The 23,321-nt window shown below is 34.3% G+C and overlaps 1 protein-coding gene across 2 annotated transcripts; it reads right to left on the minus strand.

Moving 5' to 3' along the window:
• Window positions 1–1,229: 1,229 nt before the first annotated feature.
• LOC133192308 (matrix metallopeptidase-21-like) lies at window positions 1,230–16,249 on the minus strand. 2 transcript variants are annotated; one of them, XM_061328323.1, is made up of 8 exons: window positions 15,815–16,249; window positions 13,848–13,958; window positions 11,985–12,209; window positions 9,242–10,019; window positions 5,644–5,940; window positions 3,983–4,237; window positions 3,435–3,610; window positions 1,230–3,346 (listed from the first exon to the last, which is right to left on the minus strand). In XM_061328323.1, exons 3-8 carry the CDS (start codon window positions 12,144–12,146, stop codon window positions 3,029–3,031), a joined length of 1,986 nt encoding a protein of 661 aa, XP_061184307.1. In that variant the 5' UTR covers window positions 12,147–12,209; window positions 13,848–13,958; window positions 15,815–16,249; the 3' UTR covers window positions 1,230–3,028. The 2 variants fall into 2 exon arrangements, with proteins under 2 accessions (XP_061184307.1, XP_061184306.1); XM_061328322.1 differs by having other exon boundaries at window positions 11,985–12,376.
• Between the last annotated feature and the right edge of the window lie 7,072 nt (window positions 16,250–23,321).

Genomic DNA, 23,321 nt, shown 5'->3' on the forward strand with positions numbered 1-23,321 from the left:
CAGCATTCGACTTAATCTTTGCCGTAACTTATGTCCAATATGTTTAGATTTAGATCCTAGGTTAGAATTATTTGGTCATGCATTAAAAATTCCATACCTTTGAAAATCATTCTAGCATCTTAAATTCATATTGTCGCATGATTATTGTGAATAATTAGCCTTCTATCAAAATTGTTCATGTCCCTTGGTCCACAATCAAGGCCCCAGGATGGGACTAAATTGACCATATATTTTGGAAATACAATACACCTTTGAAAAAAATCTTAACTTAAGGACGTCTGTCTTCGCAAGCCAAGTGTTTTCTGTCCGCTTTGCTCTGAACACTTGGCTTTGGAACATTAAAGACATCTAGTCGGCGACCTGGTTGATTATAAGCACGCAGTTAGCCCTCTGCCACAGTTGTAAAATTCATGACCACTTGGTTCATGCTGAAATGTAGGATTTATCAATAAGCTGAACATAAATTGAAAATTCATTACACAATTGGACATTTTTTTCATTCTTGGGCATTGCCTCTTGATTGATTATGTGTTTTTACGTCCCGTTCCAGAATTTTTTACTCATGTAGAGACATCACCATATACCGGTGAAGGGCTTCAAATTTAGACCTTTACTCGGCACTTAGGGCCATTGACCAGTGAGGGTTCTTTATCGTGCCAACGCCTACCGTGACTCGGGACCTTGATTTTTAAGGTCTCATCCGAAAGACCCGCATCTTTCACTCCAAAGAGCCGAGAGCTTGGCGAAGGAACAGTTGCTACCTATTTTTTATCGACTTTGATCAGTCGCTGCGGTGATTCGAACACACTATCTTCCGATCACGGAGCGAGCGCTCTACCGACTGAGCTACCGTGACGGTAAGCATTGCCTCTTGACCTGAGAGTTAAATGAAGTTTTCGTTAAGAAAACCTGATACTTTTGTTTTCTTTTGATTAAAAGTTCGGCATGTTGATATCAACCATCAAAAGATGTGGGACTTGTCATCATGCCTCTAGATCACATTCAAGAGAAGACCATAACCTTTCTATTTGCCTTTGAAGTGATAAGCTGTCTTGTTTAATACAACAAAAGCTCATTGTAGAACAAGAGAATTCTGCGGTTCCAATTTTTTGCAAATAATTCCTCTGCTGTAGATTGGACTACCACATGTACAGAGACCGTATCTCCTTTACCTACGTTATTCCCATTCTATCAACTTTCATTTTGAATTCATAAAAAAACTAGCTAGAGATTGTTGTATTAAATTTTATATCACCAATGATCCATCAAGCTGATTTAAAAAGGATCTGTATTTAACAAAATTAATACCAACACTCTTTCTTACTCTCACTTTCTCTCATTCATTCTATTTACCGAACTCGCTCAAAAGATGGTTATCTTAGGAAGGATCGGATAAATCTTCATTTTGCACATACCCATGGGAAACAATTACATCAAGATGGCAAAAAAATAATAAATTAAAAACACGTGAAATATAAGATATACCAAAATTAAAATCTCAAAACATAACATTATGCATAAATATGCGAGATGACGTCAGAGATTCATCTGGCGGCGACAAGTAACAGGTTACAACAATTAGGTCATCTTGTACCAAAAAGAGACAACGGGGACAATAATCAACAACTGGGTCAAGGTTACAAGGAACAATGTTATAAATATTACTAAGCAACAAATACAGGTAACATTTATTGGTGTGTATGACATCATTTGATATGTAATGATTTTAAACGTCAAATTGCATGAATTGTTTCTAGAATGAATATACGGACCAAAAATATTGAGGTTCGGTAGAACGTAGATTTGTGTTGACAATTAAAATCTTTCTGATAAAAATACATTATTTTACTTAAAATATATTAAGATATGATTTTCTTTCATTTCGTCTTTTCAAATTTACTTTCTCAAAGTTGGATATTCAATCTGTAATAAAATACAAAGCTTTTGTATTCCAAGTAATCAAACAACATTGTGACCTTTATCACAAACTCTCTATCCGCCCGCCCTCTTACATTTCCATTTGGAACACTTTCGCCATATTCTCTTAACAAGTGTACAAATATTGATTGAAAATTGATTTGATTTCATTTAAATGGCATAAAATTGCAATTCCGAACATAAACACAGAATAAGACGTACATTCCCTCTGCGGGCTATACTGAACAATATCAGCCCTTGGACCTTATATCACCATTTATGACGTCAGGGCTACAAACTGATGACGTATTGATATCAAAGACACATTACAAAAGCTACGATTTCCTAAAATGGACAGCTGATGATTGCTTTAACGAGTTTTTACAACATGTGATTTACGACTGAAGAGGTTTCAAAACAACTTGGGAATGTGTTGTACATAAATATTAGTCTTTGTAATAAATATATCACAATAGTATCATGGATACTAAACATATACAGAGCGCAAGAACAATAAAATCTCGTCTCTTCTTTCACCACAACTGAGTTCCTTTTCACAAGGATTTGACTTTGCGCCAAGTTCATTTCACAAGAGCGAAATCAAGCTCGGTAGCTTCTTATCATTGCTTAGTCCAATGTACCTCACAATGCCCGCCCAACTCTTCGTGTGAGAAAAACAGATAACTCAGGAAAGGAAATCAAAAAGAAAGCTGACTAATTTTAAAACCTGCAAATAACTTCTTTCATAGGCTACGGTTAGTGGTAAGATATTAATCTGATGGATATACCCAAACCAACCAATCACATGACTTGCTGAGCTAAGGATAATATATCAGATCAACCAATTAACATGCTGGGCAGCAGGATATAACCTCATCAACCAATCAAAGTGAGAGAGATATTCTCCACTAGCCAATCAAACTGTACGAAGTTTTACTACTGCCTAAAACTAGTGGAACATAAATTATTGCATAGTAACTTCAGCACTGACGCAGGACATGGTCCTATTGCAATATTCATCGCACGGGAAGAAAGCAAGACCTGTCTTTCCTAAGCAAAAGTAGGTAAAAATAAATAACCACTCATACGATGAGTTGATTCGACCTCAGTTCTACGTTTTTTCAGTCCCATCGGGTGGAGCATCCATTTTCCTTACGTCACAAACGTCATACCATTTCTGGTACCAAGGTCCAATTTTTTTCACAGAGTTTCTTATTTGTTTTTGCCTCGGGTTAAACAACACATTTTCCCAAACTATCTCATCCTTCAGAAAATAAACTTTTTTATCGTTATATGAGAAGTAAACAGCGTCCAAGTCGCTAGGCAAAGCATCCTCTTTTTCGGCAGGCGGAAATTCCTCCCATATCTTACGCTTGCGCACGCAGCAGCCTTTTGTTTGATCTTCTCCTTTTGGGTCATAAACGTAAACCTTAAAATGGAAAAATGCATATATTAAATGAAAGATAAAAAAACTGCGCAAATACAGCTTTCAGTCTGACTAAAGTTATCCAACCTACCATGTCGCCTTTGAAGAAGTATAAATTTCTGTCTCTCATGTCAAAATACACAGTGTCAATATTAGGGGGAATTCCATCTGTTTCTCCTGGTCTTGGTCCAAAGTCTTCCGTTATTAACCGGGGCCATCCGTCATATACTTGGTCATTCTCATTATCGTATTTGTAATAATGTTCGCCTGAAATTTGAATTTAAACTCTATTAATGAAAGCTAGTGCAGTAAAATTTGTCTAATCCGGACATCAATGGTTCCATAGAAATTGGTCGGATTAGACAATATTGTAAACAATTGAATTCACTGAAAGGGTATTAAATTTTACATTGTATTAGGCAATTTTTCAGAATACACAATATTCGGATTAAACAAATTTCACTGTGTATAATTTTGAGTAGAGGAAGTACTTAGTATGTGAATGAAAAATATTTCAAGTGTAGTATGCATAGTAATCATAAGAAATGATCCCTGACTATGAAGAACATTTCACAAAGAAAAGATTGAAATGTTTTGATTACTTTTGGTATCTTATTTTTTAAACTTTGAAATGCGCACCTTTGAAAAAATACGCTGAATCGGTGATAAGTTTTCCGGAGTAGTACCAGACATGCGCATAACCATCCACAAAATTCGGAACTCCTTTCCATTCTTGGGCCACGTACAGGGGGTCGCCGTACCGCGTTCTATTGGCGTGATTTTCGTACATCCAGTAGTGATTCTTTCGGAAGATATACGTATTGTAGATGAAAGTGCTATCTGGCTTTTTCCTTACCCAGTCGAAGATCGTATTAAATCGTCCTTTACAAACACCTGCAAAAAGCAAATGCCTCATCAAATCTAAACATTCCAAAACGTCTGTCATAATATTTAGAAAAAATTAATTATTTTGTGTCTTTTTATAAAGCGTAGTTTGGTCTAAGTTATTCGAGGAATTAAATGTCGACGCGGATGAATTCAGTAAGCTTGAATCTGCTCTCACATATGGCGCTATTTTTTTCTTCAATTTATCTTCCTTGCTTACAGATTATGTGAACTATTGTTTTCAATTGAGGTATCACAATTGCATTCTTGTGACATGCCTATATACTTGAAAGATGCCACAATCTGCCAAAGAGGTAAATTCCATTCATTGATATTATGAACTCCAGCTTAACGATAGCATCTTGGTACTAGTCAATGGAATTCTTCGACATTAAGCTTAGCGAGAGATAAAAGCGTAAGCTTCTAAGTGAACTAGAAGTAAGAGTTCTTAAGAAAGGAGGCTATCACCTGTTTCTGGGTACAACGTTTTGTTCAAGAAATTTGGTTATTTTGTTCCCCAAAACTTCCGTTCGAGAAGCGACGTATGTTCACAACAATCATCAAAACAATGTCTATGAGATCACATAGAGCGATTTAGTATCAGTAAATATCTCAAAATTAAATCAAATATTTAAAAAAAATCGTTTTGTCCATATATATATTCAGTTTATCTCACCACTTGTGTCTTTTAAGTCTGTATTTTCAGTTTTGACTGTTTATATAATTCTTTGAGATAGAAACAAATCAGAACTCATTATTCAGCATCGACAGATTTAGCTTTTCACGAAAGTTGGGATGAGAATTATATTCTCAATGTTCGATATCAGTTTCTCGGCTATATTTGACTTCTGCATAAAAACTTTGTTAAATACAGGGGGAAATGGGACATAGATACAGAGATGTGACCGAAGGCTAACGGTCAGCAAATTTACCCAACATAAGATCCACCTTAAAATATGAAATATGATTTTCTAGCAATAAACACATTATATAAAGGGAAAAAACAATACATATATATGCATATCCCAGCTATAATTTATAATGCAATTTCCTATAAAAATATACAGAGCTCTTCTTTTCCAGAAGTTTTAAATAGTCAAAAAATGACACTGATCGAACCTTCCTGTAAATATAGCAAATGTCATTTCTACTTGCAACAAGATTTTTCAAGAAAAGTCATTTGAAAATATAATAAAAATTTTGCAGTAGATTTAAGTAATATTAGACTTTGTTCTTCAAATAACCATCGTCTTAAATATAGTTTTGTAAAAAAAGAAAAAAAAAATGAAAGCCAGAAGAATAAAGCGATTGTACAATGTACCCAGGAGAACTTAGCGATTGTATAGTATACCCGGAAGTCCTAAGCGATTGTACAGTGTACCCGGAAGTCCTAAGCAATTGTACAATATACTCACCATAGATCTTCTGTACAGTTTTGCGGTCCTCCCATCCGAGTTCAAATCCCGCTGACGGCACCACATTTTGATGATAAATGGCGTACATAATGGAATACCCTTTGTCGGTATGGGCCAGACCCAGCACGTGCCCAATCTCGTGCACAGCCACGCGCAGTAGGTAGATACCGTCCTTGGAGATTGTATCAATGGATTTGTAGTCTTCCTCGTCATCAAAATGAACGTTCCTTCCACTCCAGGAATGAGCTATCTCACCGCCATGGCCGTCAAACTTCCGGCCGCAATTCTGATGTGGACCTAAGAAAGTAAAATAGAAAATTACAAGTAAACAAGACAATCAAACTTTTTTTAAAAATTTGTTTATCATTATGTATGAGCGTTTAGTTACTAGTATTCATATATTTATTCATATTTGTTCATTTTTTAAATTGTTTTCGTTAGGATATTTTTAGCCCCCCCCCCTCCCGCCATTTTTGAATATTAAATCCTTGTGTGGATTTCTCTGTTTATTTATTTGATTGATTTATTTATTTATTTACTGCCATCAATGATGTGTATATTTAAAACTCTTTCTGGTGTTGTGTTTTCAATGAGGGAAAAAAGAAAGTTTTTGCGGTGGCTGGTTGACGCCTTCTGTCCATGTCCGATTTTATCATAAACCGTACCAAGCTCTAGAAGAAGCAAAAATAAATATCTCTTCGCCTAGATACAAATTTACTCCGAATATTTGAAAAAAAGGTGTTTTCTAAACAAAAAATACAACATGCAATGGCACAAGATAAATATTGTTCAGTCTCTTGGGCAGAAAGAATTAGAGCAGAATTTAAATGCATAATTTTTTTTACGGCGCAATTAAGTGTAAGGGCCCAAGATATACTTGAGCATTCGTTCGTTAAATATGCTGATATGATTGTATGGAATTCAATACTAATAATAATTCTAGTATGACGTATTCTGCCACAGGAATACTAACCCACTGACCTAGTAGGAAAAGCAGGACATGTACGATAGGCAGTGACCTCCAGAATACAAGTTGCAGAGTAAAATCTCGCTATGAACAAATCAAAACTCCATTTTTTAAATCGTATATTTTTTCTACAACAATTTTTTGCGTAATTCTAATTTCAATACACTATCTGTACAATATCTGGTCCCCCAAAAATCGACCAAAGAGCAACTCTAGCTTATAACAACAAATCACTGGACACATACGAAACAATCGAAGATTACTTCACACCAAAAATAAAATCAAAAACGATATGACATTTATTTTTGCAAAACGTTTTACGACAATAGTTTCGAATTATGGCAAACGTTTCGAAACGTACCCAAAAACATTTATCAGAATAAAGCGTCTACGAGACAAACACAGCAATGATCATAGTCCTGGAGACGATAAGGGACACTTTCAAAAGGATCAAAGCGAGTCAAAAATATGACTGACATTTTCATTATTATAATTTAAGTGTTCAAGCTAATTTGTTTTAACTAAAGCATTGCTGTCATCTGCGTATTTTCAAGAACATATTATTAATACAATTTCAACCTAGCCTGCATTTAATTCAATAACGTCAATTGGTTCCATAAACAGATTTAAACGAGACACTGCGCCACATTACTGAAACATATCTAGAAGGTGCACCGGAAGTAGCATGCGGAAGAAAAGAATAGGCATACTTGTCCTCTTTTGAAGAGAGAATGAACAAATAAGTAATAATTGATAGAGCTACTGCCATTCAAATGCTAGAGCAATTAAAAATAAATCTCTGCTAGTGGGTAAAATAACAATGTGTGTACAATAATCCTCCACATCAGAAAGGTGTAAACATGAAAGCGGCTGCTGAATGGTCTCTATACTACCTAACATCTAAGTTAATGTACGTTTTTGTTGCATTTACATCACATGCAATTAATGAAAATAGAGGCGTTGTCTGTAGCCTTCGTATACTAAGTAAAAGGGCGTTTATCTGTCATGCACTCTGACCGATATCTACCTCGTTCGATAATAAAAACATAATAGGGCCATTATCCCTTAAACATATAGATGAATGTCGTTAAAATCTTTTTTTATATTCTATACCTGACAAACGGATTTTTGTCAATGACGACATGTTACAAACGGCATATTATGTAATGATTACTATTGGGGCGCTCTCATTTGACGTTTAACACGGGTAGTCTACAGCTTTGAGTTTCCCATGTGATATACAAATAAGCGTATGAAAAAATCTTACAATTGTGAATGTGTGTATTTTGGCACTTCTGAAACCCTACGAACTTTTTCTCATGAAAAGAATACAAGAAATACAGACATGTATATTTTGGAACGATTTCTGTAGTATAGAACGTAATCTTGGCCTGTTTTTAGATGTAGTCGGTAAAACGATAAATATTACGCTCAAAACCGCAATTATAACATTATAGCTCCAATGGGGCGGGTATCGCCATCTTGTGGTAGAGCTAAGGGCGGAACGTGGTTTCCACATCAAAGAGTTCCCATCTCGATCTCGATCACAGAGACACTTAATTGGCAGGGGAATCTGCAAGTTGGTATTAAGGTCCCTAGTGCATCGATTTGTATCAAACAAATATGCTTGTTAATTCGAATTTATGTTATGCACTCTAGAAAATTGCTTTATCACTTTACTTACGTTTGAGTTAATGTATAAGCCTCACGCATCTAATATTGCAAAAATCATCCAGAGTTTACGAACTAATTAAATAATATTGAATAATTCTGCGAGTCGGTCTGGAAATCAAAAAGATCGGAAATGTTTAAAGTCTGCAACTGTAGTTTAAATAATTTATTTGAAATAAAACGATTGTGAATCCTGCATATACAGACATGATAATCAAAACATATGCATTTCAGAGACAATACATTCAATGTGCTTGTTTGCACAAAAGTGCATTATTCCAATAGTGATACAAATCACGACCTAGACTGTACCTGATAAACCAGAAGAATTGACAGGTAATGCCACAAAAAACTGTAATACACTTCAACTCTTAACCTTGACTTTTACTTTTTCCTATGTTTTTAAGAGTTTCGGAGAAAACATGGTGTTTCAGTAAAATTTTACTATGTATTCTGTTTGTGTAATTTGTTTTAAATTGTCGAATTGAGAAAATACATTCAAACGCGATCTTTAGTTGAACACAACCATATGATGTCAGATGACAATGAAATAAAACCCAGATTTAAGAAATATTCTAGATTTCAACAATTTTGTTCTTGTTAACCGCATTCTTCTAAAAGTACGTTTCGACACAAAAAATTTAATTAATGGGGTTTTATCTATTCGCCCCATACCTAGATATTATATGGTATGTATAAATCTAGTCCCCATAACGTGTATGACACTCAGACAGATGCTATACATGTGTTTACTTTTACATTCTCTTCGGCCCATTTAATTTCCGCGTTCTTGGAGTAGACCACCAAACAACATAATTAATAATTGTTACGTCTCAGTATGCGGAGTTCACATGAAACATAAAAGTTAACCTGCGCTCAAGTATTTGGAGATTATCCAGTGAATAACATATTCTATATATAATGTACAGGTATTGAGAAGTTAAACTGACTGTAAATTACCTCTTCCAAAAGCAATCTCTATGTCCACACTGTTTATGTCACCCTTAACATCCTCCTCAAATATAATAGGTATCACTTCGCTCCACATTCTGAATGCTAAACGGAGACTAGCTCTCTGCTCTTCCACCGGGATCCGGGTACTGAATCCATCCCTTAACATCCGCCACCGAATATAGTTCTTTGTGAACTTTTGCCCATCCCATACAGGTTCACCATTTAAAGAATTGTTTCTAATAGTTGCTATAATTGAACGTTTTTGACGTTCTTCTACAGTATATGGTTTCAACAGATCGTTTTTGTATTTTTCAGCGTATTCTTTAATATATTTCGTCCGTCGTAAGATATTTTTATTTCGAATGGAATCACTAGTAAGCACATTAATTAGCCTCGTCTGAGCGGCATGTCGACGCCAGCGCCGCCTGTTGACGGGCTCTATTAATGAAGTTTTAGAATTGGAATCATATAAGTTATCGTTACTCTCTTCTAAAACATCCGAAAACGCATGTTCATCTGGAGAATCTTTATCAGCGTTACCACAGCGTGACGTACTCATGAATTTCCTTGTGACGTCATCTAAAATTCCTGTAACCGGAAGTTTGTATTTGATTTGGTAGTCTCTGATGGCCGTGTTGACTTGCGATGCACTACACAATGGAAGATCTTCTTCCACCTCCTTGTCTGATAAAGGATGCATTCCCTCCATAACAACATCCATAAGCGCTGACCGACGCCTTCTTAGGACCCTACATTTTAAATAGCCATATTTTTCAAGCTGAATCTGCAAGATTAAAAAACAACAAAAAATCAGTTTTTATTCCGATAGGCACAATTATATGCAGATATAATAAAGATTTGTATAACAGACGCAAATATAGAAAGGATTAACATAAATTTACGATATCTGAAAGACTGCAATACTGAAGGTAGATTTGATGTTTATTTATGTATTTACACACACTTAAACTGCAACTGCCAAAAATCACATGGAGCACATTCTAAAATATCATTTTTAAAGTGGCTGTATTTTACCAAAACTGTACATGTATTTGAATTACAAATGTAGTAAGCATAATTCGTTCGAGTTCGAGTTTCACTGCTATAGGACAAGGTATTGACCTGGGACTACAAACTAAAGGTCATAACCCCTATTCACCTAGATAGTAACGTAATGATGTTTACTGGGATGGGTGATAATCATGGAGGCTAAAACATCCCCCATTCACATTTATCTGTTTTAAATTGATACCCGGTCACCTTCAATGGTGCTTTTAATGGACGCATTGTACCTGCCTCTCTTATTCACGCTGGGAGAAACTTGGAGATTAGACGGGATAATTGTTACAAGCTTGAGTCATTCGTTTAGAAGTTTTTAAGACTACACATCTCTTTCTTTTTTTGTGCGACTCATCTTTTTAGCAGGCGATGACGGTTCCCCGCGTGACGCCTTCCATCCCGTCCATCGACTAATACAAATGGAAACAAGAGAAAGCCTTCCATTAGGCGAGGTGGTAGCACCTCATTAGAATGTTTAGGTTTCCGCCGGTCATGAACCTGCCTTCGCATAAAACCGCCCTTTACCTACACCTCTTTGTTTATAGGTTCATACTTGATCTCGGACGATCCCTAGCGTGATCAATAAATTCCGTGCTGTTGCAGGACACGAATCTGATCTTGACTATCTTTAGATGATGTGCACAATGCCCAGTTTATTTTAACAAATATTTATCTACAAACGTTCCTAAAATTAGAACTTAATATATAAAACAAGCATTGTCTTCGGCAGGTGTGACATGAATACATTTAAAAAGGAGAAAATATATCAGTGGAAATCTCATCTAGAAAGTTGCATTTCGATTACATTATGCAGAATTTTGAAATTCTTTGTGTCACTCGGATTTAAAATCTTTAAGGTGGTATGGTCATCAGCAAAGGGAGATAACTCTATTTTTAATTAGTCACTAATTTCTTTATTTAAAAAATAATCTTCATCTATGATTTGTCAAATGCTGCAACGTATGGTAACCTAAAATTGCTTGAATTTCATTTTTATGTTAAAAATTGTCATGAAATATTAAAAAAAAAAAAAAAAAAAAAAAACTAGTGAGGGTCGTTTACCCTTAAGGTGATAGAGGTCAGTCATTCCTAGGGAGTTCCAGCGTCCAGCAGCTGAGTTATTATTGTGTGCTGGCATTTTATGCTGTAGACCGCATCACGTTATGCACTGTCTGTAGTCGTCTCTTATTGCATTCTACCCGCATCAGAAAAAGTTTTGCACGCAACCGACCTGTCACTTTAGCTTAGTATTGTTATGTAATGATTTAGACGGATCGACCCCCATAGTAGGGTATTGGGTTATTTCCCACTCTGTGGTGTCTAAATTCAAAAGAATGTCTGGCTCGAAAATCTTTTGTAAACTGAATATTTTACAGATTTTCACACTTCAAATGAAGTAGCTGCTAATCCCTACCACGTATAAGGTATATATATGTTCGCCCTAGAATGTTGACTTTATTCTTCTGAAATCAAATATTCACTTTCCTTTTCAAGGTATAAACCTTTCACAGAAACTTTCTACATGTTCGTAACTACACTGGAATAGATATCACGACTTTATAATTGCAAATATTACCATTTAATGCTTTTTTCATCAATAAATTTTATGTAAATGTATAAAATAGGTACATTTTATCATGGACAATAATTATAAATTGGTCAGAATTGGGAAAAAAAACCAAAATCTTACCTCCGCCTCTTTCCTATTTTGAATTATTGTCCTATGTTGTTCACGGTTGTATTTATTTTGATCCGAATGATCTCGAAATTGGAAAAATCGCTCTCCAGGCACCGGAGGTAGAAATAACAGTATCTGCATCACTGATAAGATTTGCAGTGTCAGTTTGGCCATATTCTGCTAATGATGAGAGAAGCCAGGTTTTTTTTCAATTGTGGAAGGAACACTTTTTGTCACCTATTATATAATAAGTTAATTATTAAACAATCCTTCATTTTTTGTAACTTTCCAGGATCCAAGTATTTCCTCAAAAAAATACCAATCATAGGTCCAGTATATATTTTCTTCACATCACCAAAGAATTCCAAAATTCAGAAACTGAAAATCTGTTGCTCTGCCATCTCCTGAAATCAAAGAGACCCGTCATAACGAATACGACAATCACTTCCTTTAATACAGAACGGAAATTTTTAATCAGAATGCCGCTGGGCGTATGTAACTGCTCATAAAGATATTAAATAAAGATGCTTGTCTACACTACAATAGCGTGGCCAAGTCTCCTGATCCTAAAACAAGTCTCATATTAATAAACACATGTCAATAATGGCGCGTGCTTACTATTGTTTGTAACCCCCCTCTATTTCTCTTTTTTATTCTCTCTTATTTTCCCACACCAAAAAGCTATAGATCGAGTTTCACGCTACGGGTCAACAGGAATGATATCGTTATAAGCAAAATTCAAACATAGCCTAGTGTTACACGTTGTATAAAAGGGGCAGAAATATTGATAAGATAATCGTTTCGGATGATTTTAATAGGGAGGTCTTGAAGTGACTGACAGGCGAGGTCTGGCTTTCTTCCACGTGCCTGCTTTCGTCGCAAGCGATGGAACCTCCCCAATGACTAAAATTTCATTCGTTTGAATCCCTTGCCATGTGCTTAAACATTATTTTTGGATATAAGTTCATTGTTTTAAAGTTTGTAGACAAAATATGTAAACAATTTGGACGTTTGGAATCGTGTCTATCGTACTGGGACCAAATAACTTCGATGTATCTTTGATAACGGTATCAAATAAAATTACTTTAATAATATTTTCACAGATCTTTGAGATAGTTATTTTGATTTATTTTTCGTGGTAAAATTTTATTTCTTATGACATGCAAATAGTTGTATGATGTTTTTAAATCGCGTCCAAACAAACAGTTTACTTCTTTAACCTCAAGAGACATTATTAAAGACATGATTAATTACTTTATATTAAATTACAGGAATCTGAAACAAACACGAACCATTGTACAAATTGATAAAATATATCAAAATTAACAATGTAAAGTATAACGTTTCGTTAATTGCGACAGACCGCAGTTAATTTGACAATGTCATACCTTCTGGCAACCAATGGTTTTAACCGAGGCGAACCCAAGGAGTTGTCTATTTCTTGTGAATGGGAAAAAGTTTTTGTGTATATTTATATATAATGTATTCAGGAAAGTTGTATTAACGAGTAGATAATCCGCGTGAAGGTGCGTGTAATTCAGTGGACATTGTCCGGCGATTTTACGTCGAGGAACCAGGGAGATTACATTTCAGGAGTGAAATTAAGAATCCTGTTTTTTTATACAAAAGAATAGATTCGCGCCTTGAGGAGATTTGGTTGATAAATGGTACCTGTATCCGCTATCACGGTTACTTTTACACTGGACACTTCCCATAAAATGTCTCCTCCATCTCATTAAAATCTAATACTTATTTTATTAGTCATCTTAAGAAAATTATTTATTCTCCTTTACATAGATTGAGGAGAAAATTACAAGGAGAATTTGAATTCAACTGACAAAAATTACACATTGTTCAAGTAAAATAGTCACATACCGGAAACACTAGGTTATGGTTCTTGTCCCCTGCTCCTCTAGCGCCATCTATTGTTACCATGGATATAAGCATCTCCAACAGTGACATCTAGCAAGTGAAACGGTGATATGTCTAAAATATTGACAAAATGACGCACTTAAAAATTATCACCTTGTAAAAGTTCAACCCTTAACACTACTAAACTATCATTTGTCAAATAAAATCTATATCTGACCTAGGAGATAGAGAAGAGAGTCTATTTAGCAAGTGTGGGCGTTGCCGGAATACTCTCACACGTTATACGCTCTTCAAAGCCATTTTGGAGTGCTCGTACTAGCCCCGTATAATATGGGTCCTGACCTCAAATCAAAGATTGTTTATATAAATGTCTTATCGTCTACGCTTAGTCAACCCCGTGAACATCTCTGTTAAGTCTCAAATGTATTTCAATAATTTTCTATATAGAATGAAAAAATATAGGCATTATTCTTACCGTAACAATTTGAAAAATAATACATCTATTTAAATGAAAAATTTAAAAAATATATATATGTATTAAATGAAAATTAAAGTTTAGACGAGGACAATATATAATGACTTCGTAAATGTTTGAATGCTTTGATAAAGAAGATTTAACGAATATTATAGAAAACACAGATGAAATTTGTCATATATTCCAATTAACTGAGAATTAACATTAGTAGTTCACGTTACTCTCATATGGAGTAGCCACGTTGTCTACAGATCAACGGAACTCACAATCTGTAGCTAATTAACAAATCACGCCAAATGCCTGTCTCCTTCTCTTGACCAAATATGCCAGGTATTCACATATTCCTAGTACAATGGGCACTTCGCGAAAATTAGACAAATTGCGCATATTATAACACTCGAAACGTCTCCGCGTATCGTAAAAGTTACCACATGTCGTAAACATTTTTAATTGAGAGTTGTTTTGGTTATATAGTAGTACCGAGATTAATTTGTTGGGAAAAATTTCAGAGTGTTTATGACAACTAAGAACTGTCTTATAAATATATGATTAATTCAACGAAAATCTGCATTACCTTGTGAAATTGCGAACTTTATAAGCGAAACTACAAAGCATTAAAAAAAACGTAAAAAAAAAAAAAAAAAAAAAAAAAAAAAAAAAAAAAAAAAAAAAAAAAACCAACTTGAAAAATGCATATGTCTTATTTTTTCTTATTTTACTTTACAACTCGTAAATGCGCATATTTAAACTGGTTCAAGATTAAAATTCATTTCGCAAAAGATTCTATTTTCATTTCAATCTGCTCAGTATAATGTAAATTTTAAAAAAAAAATCTGGTTGACAATGTTAAAATTCACCTACACGATTTAAATCCATTTGATCAAGTAACTCATTCATAAATATGACGGGGCATTTACGTACATCGGGTATGCAAACACTCATAATACAGGTGTATCAGGCTGGAGCAGATCTAGAATTTTAGCAGAAATTTGAAAAAAAAGAAACACAGCATTGATTTTTAAAAATTTCTGGAAAAAACTATATTAATCCACAACATACTATAAAAGTGAGCAATGTTTATTGATACCTATTTACTTATGGTTTTCTAATCTTTTTTTTACGTAATATTTCATTTAAAATCAGTAAAATGTAATATGTAAAAATCTTTAAAACTCCGAAAGATTTAGTTATATTCCATTGTACGTACAACTCTCATACATATTATTCTAGATCAAATAAAAACTGGAATTTGCAAATCATCCTCCAATTAACTATGTATATGTATTGCATTGCAACTCTCCGTACTGGTGAAGTCTCTTTTGAACATTTTGCAATTTGTTGAATTCCAAGACAATTGTACATTCGCACTCATAGGAGAGCCTTCTGCAGACTAAACATAAAAAACTCGGCCGATTCTTTCTTCGAACAATGAAGCCCCTCCGCTATACAGCGCGATAAGCAAACACGTCTTGGTAAATCATTTTTCTTTACCTACCTTGCAGCGTCAATTCATCCGCTATATCCACAGCCACGGTCACAGTTTAAAATACTTTCATTACAAAATCTCAAAAGCCTTTTACTAAATCACTGAAATTGCAATCCACAGTAATAATCGAAGTCTATACAATGCTGAAATTGAGATATCATCCAAGACAATTTGTGTTTCATTAATGAGCTCTTCCAGTAAAATGTGTCAAGATTCGCTACGACATCTTTAAAGAGAATTAAACATTTCGAACTTCTCTCGAGAGATGAAAGTTTTAAAAGAATCAACATATGAGCTATATATATTAAAGTGTTAATCTCTCGTGGATGTAGTTCCTTATCTGTGGACAGATGCCAGCTACTTCGTCTCGCGTTCAACAGCTATTGTCTGCGAATAAGATAGTGCCATCAATACCGACTCAAAGTTCACCCTCCACGATAATCCCACGGATTACCGCTAATCGTGTCATCCAAAGAATATGTATCTCAGATATATATATGCAAAAAAATCCACACAGAGAATGCACATTTTTCAAGCTTAAATAGCCCTATGTACAATTTATTATGATGGATGCAATTTTTCCTGATGCATCGCGATATTTCTTTTTTTTCCCCACAAATAATTTGCATTAATTTGCAGAATTTCCTCGAAACTTTATCACTGCGATTATTCCGGATATGTTTTGCGCTATCTCACACTTTTTGAACTTCTTTACTATAATCCTTTAAATGTTGTTTAAAAACTCTCAAATCACGCCATAATAAGAGCAGAGAATAGGGAAGCATGCACTTAAACATTATAACTAACCAGAACAACCCCGGTACACATCTTCCCAAAAACAATACCTTAACTTTAAAGAGGGAGAACTCTCCTGTCCATTTGATGAATGAATGCGAACAATGCATCAAATTCGTAATATAAAATATGACAGATTGCTCTTAAAAGGCGTTCATTGTATGCATTACACACTTTAAACATTTTTTTATGGTGGAAAATAACATGATTTAATCTCATGCGTAAATCACGCACCTGTTACATTCAATATTTTACGTTTACCTTAAGTTTTGACAACCTTTGGTAAATCAGTTTCTTCTGGTTACATCGAATACTGGGTGGTCAGCGCAATTCCTATAATTTATTCAACCCAAGATTAAATGTCTGACTATCGAGATAATGCCCGATTTTGTTAAAAATGCTTCAAATAGATGAATATGGGGACTAGAAAATACACAAACGTGACCTTTTGTGACCCACTGACCCCGTCTAGCCGTGTTCGAATCGGGTCACTTGGTACACTTCACTATCAAAATACTGCAGAATTTAAGACCATGGAAATTTAAAAGACTGCAATTTAAACCGCGGGCCAAAAATCGACAGCTTCGTTTAATTGCAAAATTCAACACAATTTATATTAACCTAAAGTGTATGTATTTGAAAGATGGATCTGTTTATTTTGTTAAAAGAAAATAAAGAAACATGGCTATTTCCACGTGCCTTGAATCGGAGGGAATGCTGTTGGTTATATTTTATGTGTTTCAGATGGTGCAAACATGCTGCCAATATTGTTTCAAGGAAGCATTGACCTCGGGTTGGGGATTCTGGAAATCGTGTTTTTGGGGTCACGTGTGAACTTGTTTTACAGTGAAAAGAATTCATAAGTATTGTGTCAGAGAGGGTTTGACGAAATTTTTGCCTTTAATAAAAAAGGTTCATATCAGAAATATGACAGCATCTACTTGATTTGCTTCAAACATCATAAATTCAAAAACTGTCCAGGATCAAGTATATTGCACTATCTTTCTGCTGTTGATTGCATGCACTGAGACAACACAGTGACTGTTCTCGGAGATTTTTCAGTAGAGATATTTACATTCTCTTTGAAACAAATGTTTTAGAAATAAGAATTTTCGATCTTAAGTTAGAGACGGGAAAAAATGACGCGCTATCTGCTCAATGTCTTTTTTTTTCTCTGTAACTTTGGGTGGATTGGTGGTAACTGTGACTAGTCCTATATTTTGCCTTTATTGTCTACATTAGAATTCACACGTATTTTGATGTGGGGAACAGAAAAGGTTTTATGCGGAACTTTTTAATGTTGACCTTGAGAATAATCATCGACATTTTTACAATGAGTTTATTACAGAATCTTAATTGTAGCATAGGTAATACCCTGGGAATCATTTGTCCGTAACTCAGTACCAAACAACACCCCCAAAGTTTTTTAAAAATACAGCACGTTGATTATTGTATCCTTTGTAGTTGCTCCAGTAGACATGGACTTTGGATTTCATAAAACTTTTGAAAATGTCAGTATTGATTGTGGTTTATATACGGTTTATATACAAACAAAGCGATTGAACGGTGACGCGTACAGCAGTATGGTGGTCTTTTCTTGAATCAAAAGTGTCTAACTTAATGAAATTTGACAGACACAGTTGAAGATTTTAAATAACAAAAAACAAGCAAGAGAATGTCTGCTTTTTCACACTATTCAAACATTACGATATTAAAATTAGTAGTAAGTCATGAGGTGTTGACGTCACGCTTTCGCCATGGATATTGACATCATTTCCGGTTTCGATGGCTTACATTATTAATTCTATACGACTCTTTTATTTCTTTCAGTTACCTTTACCTGTTTGACAAGAAAAGGGCTTCATCTGGATGACGATGTTCAGCAATTTGTTACTTAAGAGTACAGCTATGATTTTTTGCACCCCTGTTTTACGAGAAGTAGTGATTTGTTTTGACAATGGAAAGAGATGAGAAATCTACACACATCTTGGCGATGAAAATAATGTTCTCTGTGGTCGATCACACACCTTGAAACATTTCCTAACGATGTTCAAACCCCGCTTAACATTGACGCGGTGATCTCTTGATCCTGCGACGCCCCCCATTCTCTAAAGAAAGACATAAAGAACAAAAATCCGACATTGCCTTGTCTTGTCGCATATCGGAAACAATGAAGACGAGCTGTTGCTGAACTGATTTTAGCAATAACGGATAAGTGTAGCCGATTTCCTCTAACGTAATAAATTGTCTGGTTACATCTTCATTATGCCGAGGCTTTGCTGTAGAGCTGTTTAACGTTTACTGATCCGCCATTACATCAATCTTAACTGAACGCACCAAGGTAGGTAATATTTACAGGGGTGTGTTCAGTGAGCGCCAGACAGATAGTAGACCTAATTTATATAAACCAGACTCTCTCTCTCTCTCGCCTCTCTCTCTCTCTCCATCAAATAAAAAGATTTGAATTACATTTTATCTCTTGACAAGAAAGGTCAAGGTAAATTCAAATAAGCTTCTCTTTTATATATACAATGTATATATATATATATATATATATATATATATATATATATATATATATATATATATATATATATATATATATATATATATATATATATATATATATATGGTTTTTTACATTCCACACATTAAATTCAAAATTTCAATATTTTAAAAAGAAGCGATTTTTAAAATTTTAATCAATTTCTGAAAGACCAGAAAATCAGCGTCTTCAACGGATGGGGTTTTAAGTGATGAACACAATATAATTTCTACAAAATAGAAAAAAGTTTGCTTCACTTCAAAGGTTATGAGTGTTTCATATGAAGTTAAGAACCTTGATAAAACTCTTCCAAGGATCTGGGTTTTGATTTTTCATATTATTTTTCACTTCATTTTGCATATGCCCAATGTTTCGCATAAACCCTGGTGACAATACTTAATCTACAGGGCAAAGTATCGATGTCGTTCTTTAAGGTATTACTACAACAAAATTCCATCTTTGAATAAGAATTTGGTCCGCACCACTTGCAGTCCTACAATGATCTAGAAATCAGCCATATTTGTTACTTTTTAACAGATTTTCTGCAGCCAAGTATAGAAAAAAAAACATTTATATTTGATCTCAGAGAGACACTGTCCAAGTTAAGGAAAGCGAAATCTTGTGGCTTTTGTCTATTATAAAACTGAGGTAAATGTCATGTTGCCCTTTTTTGATAGTTTAGGTATACAAACAAAAGCTCGGCCTTATTGCAATATTTTTTGTTCACACCTATCAAGTATCATTGCACAACCCGTCTATACGCATTCGATCATTTTGTTTGTTGAATTTGCCAGCTGAACTGACAGTAAATATATTTTTGATCGTAAATTAATTTCAATGCATACACCTGCCTGTACATAGGAAAAATCACGAGCCACGATTTTTATTGTTTTTTGAAAATTTATTAAATTCTTACATAGATTCTTTTTTTCCCCCTAAAAAATAAAACCAAGAAAGCCGACATTTCTCTGCAGCAGATAGCAATTAGATCCACATTAATTACGTTTTCCGTTTCTCTGCACTTTCACTAACATTTTATTGTTTTGAAATAATTAACCTTGTTCAGAAGCTGTACTATTTGGCAAGGATCGCAATGTTTCTCTGCGAGGTTTTCATTATCGACAATTAGGCCCTTTTGAACTCCCGTCAAAATATTTATTTGACAAAAGTGAATGGCCACAGTTATGCCTTATCCTGCAGAGTTTTCTGTTGTTTTCAGACACTTGTATTAATTAAATATATAGGTTTACATGTTCAGCGAGTAAATTCGGTAATATTCGGGCGAACTACAAGGTTGAATTAGATAATCGACGAATAATTCTTTGTTAAACATGAGATTAGAGTAAAAGAGTTATTTGGTATTCCTGTATCATTGAACTATGGCTGCTTGCTCTCATCCTAACGAAGAAAAAAAAAAACCCTAGGTCTTTTCTTCTTTTTAACTTTATCCACTACTTTTGAATGGAACGCCATAAAACTTACAGAAATGTATATGTTAACGGTTTTATATCCGTGATGCCATCAAAATTTCGTAAAAAGGGATTAAAATCCGCAGCTATTAGATTTATTTTCACATTAATACATGCATAAAATGTGTGCAATAAATAAGATTTTACCTGTAACTAAGTGCGACGATTTTACACGTGTTTCGAGCGAACTCTCTTTAAATCAATCAAATGGCCGTTAAGTACACGGCAATGCCATGTTATCTGATTAAACCATGATGCAGAAATAGACTATTTGGACTAAATTAAGATGCTAGTTTTTGTCTTTGGATTTTACAAGGTTGACAATTACATAACCCATTAAGGTAAAATGTTGCAGTTATCATCTAACAGGTGAAAATGAACATGTCAAGGGCAACAACTCTATTTAAACCATTGTCTTTGATCGTTTTAATTGTACGTGGATGTAGTGAACATTAATTAGAAACATGCTGTATTTTACTGAACTGTACAGCACCTGTCTGCGTAGGAATATAACACCTTGTAACGCACTATGAATAATGATATAGGGAATGTTTCTCACCTCAAAATATTCCTTGAAGTTTTCAAAGTTTTGCTTTTTCTTTGCATGAATAATGGATATCTCCTACAATCGAAATCAAAAGCGGCGGAACCTTAGATCAATGCTTCACCTATTTAAAATTTATGAAATAATTTGTTAGTTAATTTTTTAACAGGTGCTTTAAAACTTGTGAAGTCTTGTAGTTTTACATAACAAGTGACTTTATTTGTGGAACTTCTGTCGTATTAGGCGTTTGATCAATGGGCCCAACAGGTGTTTGAATTTTTACGTATTTTTGATGTATTATTTTTTTAAATCGTGGTCATAATTTAAATCACAACTCTTGTGATTGTATGCATGTACATGACAGTACTTCAACTTATACGTTCACATCATTCACACTGAAAAACACTGATCGTGGGACAATTTCTTTTTTGGAAAAAAAAACCAGACTGAGAGGGGTTGGAGCTTTCTTCAAATCTGATGTGAAATTACATACAATATACTATATGTATATACTTCTCAAAATACCTTGTTTCACTTTCACTGTTGCTAAAGTCTGCGTGATTAAAAAATAAATCGATTATTTATTTAAACAGAAATCAAAACGGTGATTTCTTAATCTGCAAAAAAAAATTGATAAATTTTATTAAAATAGTTGCTTTAAAAGTGTCAATAAGCTCTGTTTTTCTGTTCTGCGCAAAGTATTGCGCAATGAAAATCCCAGTCGGCCTCCTTATTTTCTAACAAAAAATAAGTTCAAATCCAGAATTTGACTCTTAAAGAAAAGCGTTAGACTGGTACAGCAATCCTCCTAGAGAAATCGTGTTTAATATACTGCTATTATTCGTTAAGAAATAGTTCTATAGACTCGTATAGAAATAGTACTATAGACTTATACAGGAATAGTGCTATAGACTCTTTTAGCAATAGTGCTACAGACTCACGGAGGGATAGTGCTATAGACTTATAGAGGGATAGTGCCAAAGGAATAGCTCTGTAGACTGAGAGGAATAGTGCTATTAGACTCTTTGTGGAACAGTACTATAGACTATTCGAGGAATAGTGCTATTCGAGGAATAGTGCTATTAGATTCTTTGAGGAATAGTGCTATAAACCTGTACAGTTATAGTGCTATAGACTTGTACAGGAAAAGAGCTATAGACTCGTGGATGAATAGTGCCATGGATTCGTACAGGAATGGTGCTATAGACTCGTAGAGGAATAGTGCTGTCTACTTGTAGAAGAATAGTGTTGTAGACCCCTTAGAGGAATATGTTATAGACCCCTTAGAAGAATAATTATGTAGACCACTTAGAGGAATATTGTTATAGGCTCCTTAGAGGAATATTGTTATAGACCTCTTAAAGGAATAGTGTTATAGACCTCTTAGAGCAATACATGTAGCACTACAGACTGGTTAACATTTATTCGTAACGAAACACGAAGAGATTTGAAGAAATGGCATAAGGATGTGGATAGAATAGTTTTATTCTATTGACAAAAAATGTCTCCATTCCTTATAGCCTGGAATGATTCTCTGTGTTAGAGAAGTAAGGAATACAGGCAGAGGATAGACTCCTGATGGATCGAATTATGATAAACTATAGGGAACTATAGAAAACTAGGGAATTATAGACCCAAAAAGAAATTGATTGAATTCGACTAAGAAGAAAATAGTGTTGATTCTAAGGTTCATCTGTGTGTTAGTTCATATCTTACTTCATTATAATCAGCTTGAAAACAAAAACCACAGTCTTTTCCTGGTGTATGTGGTCTATAAAAGTTATTTACGTACTAAATTATCTTAACTTCTTGGTGCCGGACTATGTGCAGTGCATTTAAAAGAAATGTGACAATGTGTGTAATATGACTACAAATGTAGATTACTCTAAAGACAATTTTCAGATTCATTACATAATGAAAAAAATAAGACCCAGTTTAAATGTCCTATTTAGGATAAAATTCGGTTAAATGGAAAATAAAAATTCAAATCTGTTACACTGTACTACACCGTCAATGATCACTACGGTTTATATTGCAAAGAAAGTTTTTCTGTTAAAAACTAATTGCAAAAAAAAAAAAAAGATTCCAACAGACTGAAACATCTCTATACAATATTTTATATTAATCACGAAAAGTTTTTTTTTCCTCTTTAAAATTTCTTAC

Source organism: Saccostrea echinata, unplaced genomic scaffold (assembly GCF_033153115.1).
Source record: "Saccostrea echinata isolate AGI-Se365-2 ecotype Australia unplaced genomic scaffold, CSIRO_AGI_Sech_v1 ptg000025l, whole genome shotgun sequence".
In the NCBI taxonomy this organism is placed as follows: Eukaryota; Metazoa; Mollusca; class Bivalvia; order Ostreida; family Ostreidae; genus Saccostrea; species Saccostrea echinata.